This window comes from Cyanistes caeruleus, chromosome 3 (genome assembly GCF_971803275.1).
Source record: "Cyanistes caeruleus chromosome 3, bCyaCae1.hap1.1, whole genome shotgun sequence".
In the NCBI taxonomy this organism is placed as follows: domain Eukaryota; kingdom Metazoa; phylum Chordata; class Aves; order Passeriformes; family Paridae; genus Cyanistes; species Cyanistes caeruleus.
In genome coordinates, this window is record NC_141703.1 from 109,217,657 (window position 1) to 109,230,566 (window position 12,910).

The 12,910-nt window shown below is 46.6% G+C and overlaps 3 protein-coding genes across 9 annotated transcripts in view; all 3 read right to left on the reverse strand.

Moving 5' to 3' along the window:
* GPHRB (golgi pH regulator B) overlaps positions 1–7,032 on the reverse strand; it is a 25,692-nt gene extending 18,660 nt beyond the window's left edge. For 2 of the 3 annotated variants that reach the window (XM_086884117.1, XM_086884116.1), the window contains exon 1: positions 96–7,032. In XM_086884117.1, the coding sequence (XP_086740243.1) occupies positions 96–533 (438 nt within the window). In that variant the 5' untranslated portion in view covers positions 534–7,032. The remainder of the gene's footprint in view (positions 1–95) is intronic. The other variant, XM_086884120.1, reaches the window with a different exon arrangement.
* The window catches only part of LOC147654432 (uncharacterized), a 749,593-nt gene that overhangs the window by 40,876 nt on the left and 695,807 nt on the right, over positions 1–12,910 (reverse strand). The window lies entirely within an intron of this gene.
* GJA8 (gap junction protein alpha 8) overlaps positions 5,199–12,910 on the reverse strand; it is a 28,111-nt gene continuing 20,399 nt past the window's right edge. For 4 of the 5 annotated variants that reach the window (XM_023944722.2, XM_023944714.2, XM_023944707.2 and 1 more), the window contains one exon: positions 5,199–10,124. In XM_023944722.2, the coding sequence (XP_023800490.1) occupies positions 8,924–10,114 (1,191 nt within the window). In that variant the 5' untranslated portion in view covers positions 10,115–10,124 and the 3' untranslated portion in view covers positions 5,199–8,923. The remainder of the gene's footprint in view (positions 10,125–12,910) is intronic. The other variant, XM_086884140.1, reaches the window with a different exon arrangement.

The window sequence follows — 12,910 nt, forward strand, 5'->3', positions numbered from 1 at the left end:
GAGCGGGCAGCCCGCTGACGGCGGCACCTCCCCGCTCCCTCGCCCTTCTCCCGGCCGGAGGCGCCGCGCCGCAGCGGCGGGGAAGGGGTCGGTACCTGCGATGTGAACATGATGCTGGAGTCGATGAGGAAGCTCATGGCGGCGCCCAAGGCTGCCCGCTCCGCCCCGCCCGCCGCGCTTCCGGCTCCGGTGGCGGCAGCGCGCAGGCGCGTGCGCGTGCCCCGGGCTCGGCGCCCCGCCCTCCTCGCGGCGGGGGCGGGCCCAAAGGGCGGGGCCGGGCGGGGAAGCTCCGCCCCCTGGCGGGACCGGCCCCAGTGAGGGGAGCATGGCGGTGCCGGTCTGAGGGAACGGGCCGGGGCGCCTGCGAACCTGAGCCCTTCGCCTGCCCCTTCGAAACTCAGCGCAGGTGCTGCTCTCAAAAGCCGCGGGAAGGGCACCCGCTGCCGGCCTGGGGGCGGCAGGAGGTGTGCGGGGCACAGAAGGAAGGGCAGGGTGAACACCATCCTCTGGGGTCCCCAGCACAGGAGGGACATGGACCTGTTGGAGCAAGTCCAGAGGAAGCCGCGGAGTAAATTGGAGGGATGCAGCACAACTTCTATGACAAAAGGCTGAGAAAATTTGGATTGTTCAGCCTGCCAAAGAGACGGCTTAGGGGTGACCTAATTGCAGTGTTCCAGTGTCTGAAGGAGCCTGCAAGAAAGATGAAAAGGGGCATTATACAAGAGCATGGAGTGACAGGAAAAGGGGAATGGATTAAAACTGCAAGAGGGCAGGTTTAGATTAAACATTACCGAGAAATTCTTTACTGTGAGAGTGGTGAGGCGCTGGAACAGGTTTCCCAGAGACATGGATGCCCCATGCCTGGAAGTGTTTAAGGCCAGACTGGGTGAAGCTCTGAGCAACCTGGTCTAGTGGGTGATGTCCCTGTACATGACGGTGAAACTGGATGATCTTTAAGGTCTCTTAAAGGATTCTGTGATTCTGCCATTTGACCACCGTTGTGACCCCTCTGCGGGAGTAGGGCAGCAGTGAGTGGCACACCACAACTGCTCCTGGCACATCTTCCCCACTAAGGGGAGATTGATCTCCCACATGGAGGCTTCTTCATCCTCCCTCCACGCCGAGAACTGGGCTGCAGATGCCTTTCAGGACTTGCAATAACAATATATCAAGGAATGGGGCCAGAAGGGAAGCAAAAGTGCAGACAGGGAATTTCCTGATGGCTATCGGTGTGAGATCCAATCCTTCATGTCACAGTCGCGTTCCCACTTGACCTTCGTGGCGTCTGAGTCGTTTTCTTTTTTCCGCTTAAAAACACACCTTGAGGAAATGGCCTCAAGTGGCACTGGGGGACATTTAGATTAGACATTCGGGAAAAATAAATAAATCACAGAAAAGATTGTAAAACATTGGAATAGACTGCGCAGAGAACTGGTGAAGTCACCATCCCTGGAAATGTTTGAAAAACACGGATATGGCGCTTGAAGACATGGTTTGATGGTGCTGGGTTGGCAGTTGATCTTGATCTTGGAGGCCTTTTCCAACCTTAATGATTCTGATTCTATGATTCTAACCATTGCCACTCAAAACTCTGTATTCAGAATAATAAACAGGAAGAGAAGAATCAAGTTGTGAGTTTAACAAAGCACAGAGCCCCTGCTGACTGAAAATCAGCAAACTTTATTCATTACAACTCATTTCACTAGGAAAACAAATCTATGTTTGGTTGTGCCGAGTCACCAGGTTAGTCCCACAGTCTCTGATTGATTTGCATTCTGTCTTGCTCTCAGATTTCTTGGTTTGAAATTTGTCTCCTTGTCTGCAGCGTTCCAAAGAGAAGAGGACATTCAGCTTTCATGGAGAAATGAACTGAGGGAGCAGGTTATTGTATCTGATCTGAGACCTTTTATTTTACAGCTTCTGGTATCAGTGCCAGTTAATGCAGAGCTGAGATCAGGCCTTGCCTACTCTTTCTGTATCTGCTGCTTAGAAACTGTTTTTTCCTAAAGTGGTGAGATTCCTGAGTTTGGAGGGATTTGTGGTTGTTTTGTTCAGTGTTGGTAGGTTGTGGGGCAAGGTTAGCTGTTGGTTGTCTTTTAGAGGCCGAGGTTAACAGGAAATCCTTTAAAAATAAGTTATACAGAGCCAAATTCTGCTCTTGTTTATGCCTTGGCAACTCAGCTTCCACACAAGGGTAAAAAACAAGGCAGAGTCTGGTCATAGTCTTAAACTTTCTTCTTTGCATGTGTTTGGAAATAGGCTTGAAACATGCCTCTGCTTAGCTGTACATTACTGATCCCTGGGCCTTGGGAGAAACACAAAGGGAACGAGATAATTCCTACAGGAAAGACCCAGCCCCACACCCACCTCTCAGCCCCAGGACTTCTCTCTCTCAGGGAAAAGGTGTGAAAAGAAAATGGGAAATTTATTTTGTGCTGTTCCTCCCTAGATAGTCGCTGATGTCCATGTGTGGGGAGGAGGCTCCATGGCCCTCCACAGGTACAAAGGCAGCTTCTCGGTTGTAGTTGTTCTTCCACATATTATAGCAAATGAGGCTATTTTATGTTCAGTGTATAGAGAGAACCAAAATCAAGCCTTTTAAGTAAAACAGGAAGGTGCAGCATATTGAATTAAATCATGGGGTTTGGCCAGGAGTATATTTAGAAATCACACTGGTCTCCAGAAGGTGCTATGGGGCATATTTATGACAAATAGCCTCAGCTGGCAGCCGGCCACCCATTTTCTTTTCTCTCCAGAGGTTTTCATAAACAAGAACTCTGAAGCTGGAAGTATTCCCACATCGTTCTGGTTTCTGCATTTCTTTTGAGTTTATGGTTGATGAGTTCAGGTGATGATGTTCACTGGCAGTTTATGGATTCCTTTACAGGATTGGCTATGACTCGTTCGTGAACATGCATGTATTGAAAAACTTACCTGAGCATTTTTTTTAATACAGCTTTTCCACCTTGGAAGCCAATAAATGGCTGATTTGCTTTCACTGTGCCAAGCTGGATCTAGCAAGGCGAAGGACAACAGTCTTTGTTTTTTTCAAAATGTTCTGTCAGTAGCTCTGTAATCACCATTTCTATTCAGTGCTGCTTCATCCCAGATCTGCAAGCTTTAAAACACACAGGTTTTTGTTGACAGAATGTTAAAATGCACTCCTCTGCATTTTCAGATGGATTTAAAGGCACACTTGATGCTGAAGTTAAAATATGGAAAAGACCTAAAGCGCTATATTTCAATGATTTTATCTGTTGACAAGCATACTCTCTTTTTTCTTTTTTTTTTTTTTTTTATTTGTAATGCTTTTTCCAAACCAGTTACACAACACAATTCTGGCCTCAAGCAGCTTTTGTAGCTACCAAACATCAGTTCATAGAATCACAGAATCATAGAATAGTTCAGGTTGGAAGGGACACCTTGAAGATCATCCAGTTCCAACCCCCTGCCATGGGCAGGGACGCTTTTCATCAGACCAGGCTGCTCAGAGCTCCATCCAGCCTGGCCTTGAGCACTTGAACAGCTGATTCTGTGCGTGCCTCAGCCTCTGCTGGTGCCTGGAGAGGTGGTGTGGTCCTTGGGCAGCCTAAACCAGCTCTTCCAGAACATTCCGGGAGGCAGAAGTGCCCTACATGTGCCATTCCACCACGCAGTGGCTGCACTGAGCTTTCAATTTGGGATATCCCATGGGATAGATAGTTCAGGCTGGAAGGCATCACCTGGCCCAACCTGCAGCTCAATACAGAGTCAGAGTAGGATGCTCAATGCTTTTCCCAGCCAAGCTTCATCCCCCAAGGATGAAGATCCCACCATGTCTCTGGGCACCTGCTTTAGTGCTGAACACTCTCCATTTGAACAATTTTTTTCCTTGTCAGAGTTTTTTTAATGCAAAATTTTCCTTTGCTGCTCATTGTGATTGTTGCCTCTGGTCTTTTGCTGTGCACCTCTGTCAAGAGTCTTCCTCCATCTTCCCTGGAATTTCTCCCCCTTAGGAACCTGAAACTTAGGGCTCCCAATGCCCCTCCTCTCCAGGCTGAACAAACCTCCTGCATCTCTCTGTACAGCAGGCTGCTGAGAGGAAAGCTTGAATTGTTGACAGATACATAAGTCTTGCCTCTTCTACTGAAATAGGTTGGTGCCAAGCTAGTGGCAAGGAAAGGATTGTGTGCCAGGCTATGTCTTGGCAAGCTGACACATACTCGCTTGCCATGGTTACTGCTCAGCTGTGTAAGCACATTTGGTGTTGGCAAAAAGCCTTTCCTGAGCCATGTTAAAAGGTACAGCACACACAGAGCCCAAGGAATTCTGTTGGGGGAAAAAATTGTTCCAGTACTTTGACAAGTCCCCTGATTTTGGTACATTTATCCAGCCCTGGCCCTCAGGAAATCTGGCACCATATACTGTTTTATCACAGCTGCCTTGGGCTTACAGGAAGGCTTTAGTGTAGTACTCATGGATGTTCCTGTCTTTACTAAACAAAACTAAGCCTAGGCTAGGATTACTTTCGGTTGTCAGCCTGAAAAGCCATTTTCTATACAAAACAGCAAACTGCCACTTTTTTTTTCAGCATTGTGTGGCACAGCCGCTCTTTAAATGTAAAACTGCACAGTCAGTGAGTTACTGAGCAGCAGGAGAGATGGGACTTCCCCCCTCCAGTAAGTAGATTTGATGCCCACACAGACCTAGAGAGCAGAGATCCCCCAAATCTCTCCTCTCCTGCAGGAGGAGGAATCTGCACCTCACTGTGTTTCAGCACTGAGAGATTGTGGGTGTCGGTCTCTGTTGCGCTGAGTGGTTTAAAACAGAAGCCCAGCAATATTCTGCTTGATACAACCCTCTCCCACATGCCTTGCAAGCACCTCAAAACTGTCAGAGCTCCACCAACCTGAACCAAATGCTCCAGGAGCTGCCTTATTTAAGCACAAATGCTGCCCCAGAGTGCCCCAGGATGCTGGGGATGGAGAAGAGGGGTCCACGTCACCACACTGTCACCACAGCTTAATACATGGCCTTGGCTAAGGTGGGAGAGATGGGTGAGGGAGTCGATAAAGTCCTTTTTACCCCATGGCAAATCCACATCCATGTTAATGTTGTCAGTGCAGTGCAGTGTTCACATTCCTAATTACTGCCCTTCTGGTCGAGGAGTCATATATTACCCAAGTTAGCAGTTCTGCCAAGAAATAACAAGGATACCATGCATTTCAGCAGTGCTTTTCATCAGATCATTCCTACTTACTTTACAAACAGAATTAAGGAAGCCTCACAACATCCCTGTGAGGTAGGTGGAAATCCTTACACCCATTTTACAGGTGGAGAAAACAGGCACTGAGAGGTAAAGCGATTATCACAGCAAGTCAGAAGCAGAGCTGGAAATAAATCTAAGATTATTATCCTAGGTCCACTGCTCTAGACACTAGAGAACACCAACCCCACATGCTATTGTAAGCTAAGGGACTACCTTGCTCTTCTACTTTCACCTCCTTTGGTGATTTTGACACTTGTATCTTATGCTCCTTGCAGAGAGCCATGTGATCAGTCAGGAATTTATTTGCACGGGGAGCCAAGGGGGTAAACACACCTTTAAATGATCCAGGCATGGCTCTAATTGTCCAGTGATTTCCCCCTTCCCAAGGAAATAATATTCCCCATTCATCATATATATATCTATGTTTTGCTAAGTTATTTTTGGAGCAGAATCCACAGCTCTGAGGCTGTTATGCAACTTCACTAGGAATTCCTCGAGTAATCAATTAAGTTGTCTCACTGAGAGGGAATAAAGCACATTTATGTGCTCTCACATCCAGAAATAGCAATAATCCTTTGCTCATCTGTAGGACCCAAGGACCTCCCTTTCCACAACTAGCACAACACGTCAGGCCTCACATCATCATTGTAAGGTAGAGAATGATTCCCAATTGCACAAGAAGGAAGAATGACTTGGTGACAGTCCCACAGCGATTTCCTTGCAGAGGTGAGGCTGAGTGCCAGACGACCGGACTGTTCCCTGCCCTGCTTGCCGAGCAGCACTGTCCTGATGCCGTGGCCTGTGCTTGGTGGCTATGGGTTCACTGCCAGCCAGACAGAGTACTTGAAAACTGGCTTAAAAAATATCAAGAAGCAGTTGAGTGGATGCAGGAGGAAAATGCCAGCTTCTCCTTGTGCTGTTGGGACCCGCAGGAAGAAAGGAGCATTCCTGTGGCAGCTGTGAGAGAACTACAGTGTCCATGGAGTACACTGCATGTGGTGCATTTTACTGAGGCTCTCCAGTGGAAAAGGACATAATTAACATGTGGTGATTAGAGACTGCCCTGCCTGACAGCCACGTGGTGAACCACATACTCCTGATGAACAAGCACTCATCTTTAAGTAGTCCTGTAGTCTAATGAATGTATGAATGTCAGAGATCAGGAGTGGAATTGTCAAGTAATTAGAAGCCAAGAGGGGGTGGGTGTGATTCAAGCAGTCCTGTACTTTGTTATCTGGAAGGGTCAGAGGCTCTGATGCAAATACCTCATCCTAAACTCTTACAAGGTAGTGGTTTTTACCTGCAGGAAAGTATGTTTCCAACCCCCTTCAACGAGTGGGCTGGTTGAGGCTTAGAATCATTCAAACTCTCTTACCACTTTCTATGGAGAAATAAAAAAGATCCCATCTACTGTAAGTGTGGTGATTGTGTTGTTCATCTAAATCTTAGCTCTTTCTTTAGTTCTAGTATCTTGAACTGGGCACAGTGGACTCTTCCTGCTGAAAAACATTCTCTTTCCTCAGTTGTGATAACAGTTCTCCTGTTTCTGTATTAAAGGAGTGGATAAATGGTAGCCTCCAGGCTCTCTCTCTGCATGTATTGCTTTGTCATATTCCTTCCCAAAACTGAGGAGGGACCTTCCAGTCTTCCTTCACAAGGAAGGACACCCAACAGCCTTTGTCTAAGAAATAAAGGCTTTGACCTCAGGCTGCAAATCTTGGGAAAATACAGAGGCCCAAGAGAAGCAAAAGGATGAATAGTGTAAAAAAAAAAACAACCAACCAAAAAAACCCCCAATATGTGGCACCTCTGTGGCGCTGAAGAATCCCAATGCACCCTACAAACTTTCTACATATGTACAGCTTATCATCACTGGGCAGTGAAGTCCGGCCACCTTCGTGGCAGCGTGGCCAGGGGTGGGATCAGGAGCGACAGGACTGCCTGTACTGGGGCTGGGACAGGGCCCAAGCCTACGCCTGTCCTACCCTGGGACAGGGCTCTGCAGACACCCGTTTGCCTTCTCTGGGCTTTGAGTCAGACCCGCTACAATGGGAGGCCGCAGGGGGTCTTTTCTAGCTAACGGCGGGATGAGTTTGATGCATTGTGCCAAAGACCTTTTTTTCCCTGACCTGGATTAGAGCCTGCCCTGGGAACAATGGGATGGGCTGCAGCCCAGCAGAAAGAATTTGCTGAGATGGCAGGGTCTGAGGTTTGCAGAGCAGAGCAGAGCAGAGTGCATACCTGCACTTTTTTGGCATGAGGCTCAGTTTTGGGGGGACATAGCTGTTAACCTGAAGCTTTTGAACGCATTGCTGCACTGTCCCAGCCAAGAGTTGCTGCTGCAGTCCTAAAATTAGAAATCTATATTAGACGTCTAAACATTTGCAAGCACATCGTTTTCTGCCTTCTGTAAAAAAAGACTTTTCTGAGTCTCTGAGAGTTCTGTACAGACCTGTTGGCACAAAAGGTCTAAATCATCTTTTGAAAGGTATTGTCTTACTTGAGTGAGACTTTGGCATTTAATGGAGAAGTAGCGCACTGAATGTCTCCCATCGGTCAAATTAAAAACAAAGGCTGTCAAAAGACTTTTACCATATCAGTCTTTTCAAACCTGACCAACCAGTTGTGTGTTTAGAGGTTTAAAAAGTCACATAGTTACCCAGACCCCTGGTTTAGGTTCACAGGTGCCTTCAGGACTCTGTACCTGAGATGTGCTGAGTGCTTGGGAGCCTGGGAGCTCCAGGAACTGAGCACTTGTCAGGATCATACCATGAAGGCTTGTATTTGGTTTCATGCTCTAGGGGTTGTAGCTGGCCCCTCCTTTCTCAGAAGATTTTTCCCTCTTGCTTGGCTAAATCTAATTTCAGATTTAAGTTACAAGGCTACAAGTAAAAAATATCACTTGAATTTATTCTTTCCAGTATTCCGAACTGGTCTCGGGGCTGGATGACCCTCCTGGGAAAAAAATAATCCACCTCTGGGCATCTGCTACGTCCTAGTAGAGAGCTACTGTTAACCTTGCCCACTGTCAATGTCACTTGAAGAGCAGAAATATTTTTGACCGGGGAAAATATTTTTGCCTAAACTCAGATATGCATTCACAGAGAAATTTGGAACATTTTTGCCTTTATTTTCTGAATAAAGAAGGGAAATTTGGCTTAGTATTTTAGTGTGTTGATGCTAAGCATAGAATTCACTTTGTGAATTAAATAACTGCAATTCCATGCCAACAGCAAAGGGGAGATCTGCTCAGTGAGCCATAGGAGGAAACAGAAAGACTAGATACAGTTGTTGATCAGTCTTTCCTCTCACTGGCTGAAAGACAGATCCTCCCCACATTCCTAGAGAAATGTGGAACACAAGGCTTTCAGTAAATATGATCACAGTGGTGACATTTGGGTATCACTGCCATGTTAGGTTTTAGAATACATCAGTTATGTGTAGATATTACTGTAAGTAGTGAGCTGGCATGTGGGAACAGGGAAATACAGGGACATATGGGGCAAATAAGGCACAGTTACCATGGTAGTACCTTTCCAGTTGAGAATCATAAAAGGAAATAATATTCAAGTGGCCATTTTAGCACTTTGCTTAAAAATATCTTTTGATTCTTTCTCTATCTCTCCTTTTCTCTTCAACCTTTTCCTTTTCATGTGCTCCCCTCATCTTGCACCTTCATACAGTCAAATCATCTGACCTGGCCCGGCTGCTGGCTTTACTTAGCCTGCTCAGGGGTCTCATATCAGTGGCAAGTTCAGCAGGTGCTGAAGGCCCTTCCACTTCATCTCTCACCACCTCCTCTTCTGCTTTCTTCACCCCTGGCTCTTCCTGAGGCTGCTCCTCTTGTTCCTCCTCCCCCTCTGCTCGTACCTTCTCTTCCGGTTCCTTTGCTTGCGCATACGATGGTAACCTCTCATCGAATGCCCTGGAGAGATCTTCCAATGGTCCCATCCCAATCTTCTCCTCAAACTCATTGTAGGCTGATGGAAGGGGGCTGGGCTCAACCCCAACTTCCGTGAGAGGGAAATAGTGGGACACCGGCTTCTCTTCTTCCAGCAGCTTGTAGCCTTTGGCCTTTGGGATGGAGGGGACTGTGATGGCGTGGAGGGGCTTCTCTGGGACCTCTCCAAGCTGCTCCTCTGCTGGTCTCCTCAGAGCCCTCCGGATTCTTTTCAAGATCAAATGACTGATCTCCACCAGGTTGAGGAAGAGGGATACGGCAGCCACCACCAGCATGAACATAATGAAGATGGTCTTCTCTGTGGGCCTGGAGACAAAACAGTCCACAAGATTGGGACAGGGCCACCGCCCACAGCGGTAAAGGGGGAGAATTCGGAAGCCATACAGGAAGTACTGACCTACTATGAATCCCACCTCAAAGAGGGTTTTGAAAATGATGTGTAAGATGTACGTTCTCAGGAGAGTGCCTTCCAGGCGAAACTTCTTGGTTCCATCAGGGTTATTGCCTTTGTTTTGGTTTGGAGCCAGGGGCAGCTTCTCTTCATCCACCTCAGCTTGCTGGCGCCTCTCAGCTTCCTCCCTCTCTTTCCTCTTCTCCTCCATGCGGACGTGGTGCACAGCATGCCCGAAGTACATTAGTGAAGGGGTGGATACAAAAATGATCTGCAGGACCCAGAGCCGGATGTGGGAGATGGGGAAGGCCTCATCGTAGCAGACGTTCTCACAACCAGGTTGCTGGGTGTTGCACACAAAGTCTGACTGCTCATCTCCCCACACGAGCTCGGCAGCTGTGCCCAGGATCAGGATGCGGAAAATGAAGAGCACTGTGAGCCAAACTCTCCCGATGACAGTGGATTGCTCATTCACCTGCTCTAAAATGTTCCCCAAGAAACTCCAGTCACCCATTTCTTACTGTCTAAGGGAAGAAAAAACAAAGAGAAAGACCACAAATTATGCTCAGTTTTAAGGATTTCAGGTTTTCCCGCTGATGTCTCTTGTTGCTTTCAATCAGTATTTCCCTAATATGCTTTGAGAACAGAAAGATGGGTTGCTTGCCTGCTGATTTTCCTGTTTACAATGATTTATTAGCAGGATGAAGGGCTGGAAAGCCAGAGGAAGCTGCCTGCTAAATTCTTTCTTCTATGGCTCTAAATGGGCAATTACTTTTCAGCCAGGGAGTATATTTATCTCTTTTTGCAGGTGAGAGTCTTCTGTGGCGCCTTGTAGGCTCAGTTCTGTGAGTCTGCTTAGATTTTGTACACGTACAAACACTCACCAGCAATACAGTGGAACAGATTTATCAGCAGGCAGCTGCAGTGGTTAGAAGAGAGGGTGAAGCTTTCAAGCACACAAGCACTTCTGCACCAGAACCCCTCACGGGTCAGACAGATCTCGCATCTGCGCCCATCTTGCACCTAAACAAACCTGAATTCTCTCTAGGTTGCAAATGTCAATTCTACTTTAGCAACCACTCTTTTAGGTAAGAACAGCAATTACAACACCATTACTGTGTTAGTAATGCTGTATTAAGCTTAACAACTATTCTATAGATTAGTTTTGCTATATAGAATATGTTGTATACAATGTAATTATTTGGTGCTATCGGGGCTATTCTTTGCATGCCCTTCTGAAGTCAGCTGCCACACTGACAGTGGAACCAACCTGGGGAAAGCACCAAGGTCTCTGACTGGGACCTAAAATACTATTTGCTGTCTCTAAAATGTCAGTGCCACTATCTCAGGCTAACACAGAGCTGGAAGCCAGCTGCAGATATACTATTGGAAAGCTAAGACAGTCGTACATTTTCAAGTAATGCAAGTATAATATTACATTTGTCATTACTTTTGCATGATAACAAATTATTCCTACGTCAGGGCTTCATTCTGCATATCCTGAACTTCCCACTATACAATTTCAGGCAAGGGAAGATCTATGAATGAGGAAAATAGAGATGAAAGTTGTTTTGTATGGGTTGATTTAACACATCACAGCAGTCTGAAGTCTCTGAGGAATACAGAATATTACAGTGGCCCAGAAAGACAGACTTGTAGAGCATGACAAGTGAAACAGGGAACATTATTCATAAAATAGCTGTTCACAGGGATCTAGAAGTTCATCTCTTAGATACTACCTCCATCTATAGTTCCCTAAATGCACACACATACACAAACACTGGGAAAAGGAAGGTACAGTCAACAGCATGAAATTCTAAACTTCCCTCCTCCTCCAGATACCACTGGGATATATTTGTAATGCCATATGTTATGACACACCAACGCATACCAGTCTGTTTCAACTACTCCGTGTACGTAGTCACACATAGACAAACACACAAAATATTGAGAATTCTATGGCTCGGGGGAATTTCACAAATTTTCAATTAAAAAAAAAAAAAGAAAAGGTTTATGATGGCATTTTGCTAAAGCAAGATGGACTCATATTCCTTGCCTTCAAACCTCACAATATTTTTACCTTGGACACCCATGTTAATAAAAGAAGAACAGAACACAGTTCCTTCAGCTTGCACAAACACCTCGCATACATAAGCGGCAAACATATAATTTAATCACCAAGGAAAATTGCTACTTTCTCAGTCATTAAAGTCGTGTAAAGAAGTGTGTTAATGTCAGCGCTTACATTAACAAGTCTAGCAGAAGATTATGCTGTTTACATACATTATCTAAACTGATTTAAACATCCTCTTTCTGCAAATTCACAGAGCAAAGTACACCCAACAGTTACCAATCACGTGCAACTCTGTAAAAAACACGACTACACGCAGTACAAGCTTCATTGTCCCCCAGGCACCTCAGTTAACTCCATCCCTTTCTTTCCCTGTGAGTCACACTGATATCTACGCTACCATTTGAGCATTTCCACTGCAGCACGCACCAGCGACATTCTAGGTGTGGTAAACCTTATCACACGGAAAACTCGCTGTACAAGAGAAGGGAAAATGTTTCCCATCTAACTCCACCACACGTCTTGCTCACAGCTTGCTACATTTGGCTAAGCCCTCCCTGAGATCACTTCCAACTGGCCACGTTCTTCACAACTCTGCCATGCCCATCCCCTCTGTTTTCTGCAAGTGAAGTGGTTGGAGGTTGCTCAGTCGGTTCAGCTGTGAGCACCGATGCTGGGTGGACGGATGGCGAGTGGCACAACCAGTGCGAATGTCTGGGATTCCACCAGCAATCAGCCACTCCAGCCTCGACAAGAGGGGTAAGCGAGGTACTTAGGTAGTCACCTTTTCCCTGAAATTGCCTGGCACGAGGAAGGAGCAGGACTCTGCCTAAGCCCACTCAGAAGTCAACAGATATGTGTTCTGAACTCTCCCAGGCTGTCTGAAGACCCCCACCCTGCGCTCCCAGACGTCGCAACCTGCTCACGCTACCGGCGAAAGAGGCTGAACAGGTTAAGGATGTTGAGCAAGCAACTTGCCGCTGTGAGAGGCTCCACCGAAGAAATGTGTCCCCCTCCTCTCTTGGCACTCTGCAGGGAAGAGTGAACTTTTGTCTCTCTTCTTCCCTACCCTAAAAGCCCCAATCTTGTCGCACGACTGAGCAGATATGACTGAATTGGCTCTGATGGTGGGTTTTAGTTGCCCTGCAATATTTAAGCTCCGAGCCAGACGGCTTTATGAAGTGAGTGACAGTCAGTGACGTGGGGAACAATAGGGAGAAAAAAATAGAGAGAGAGGCA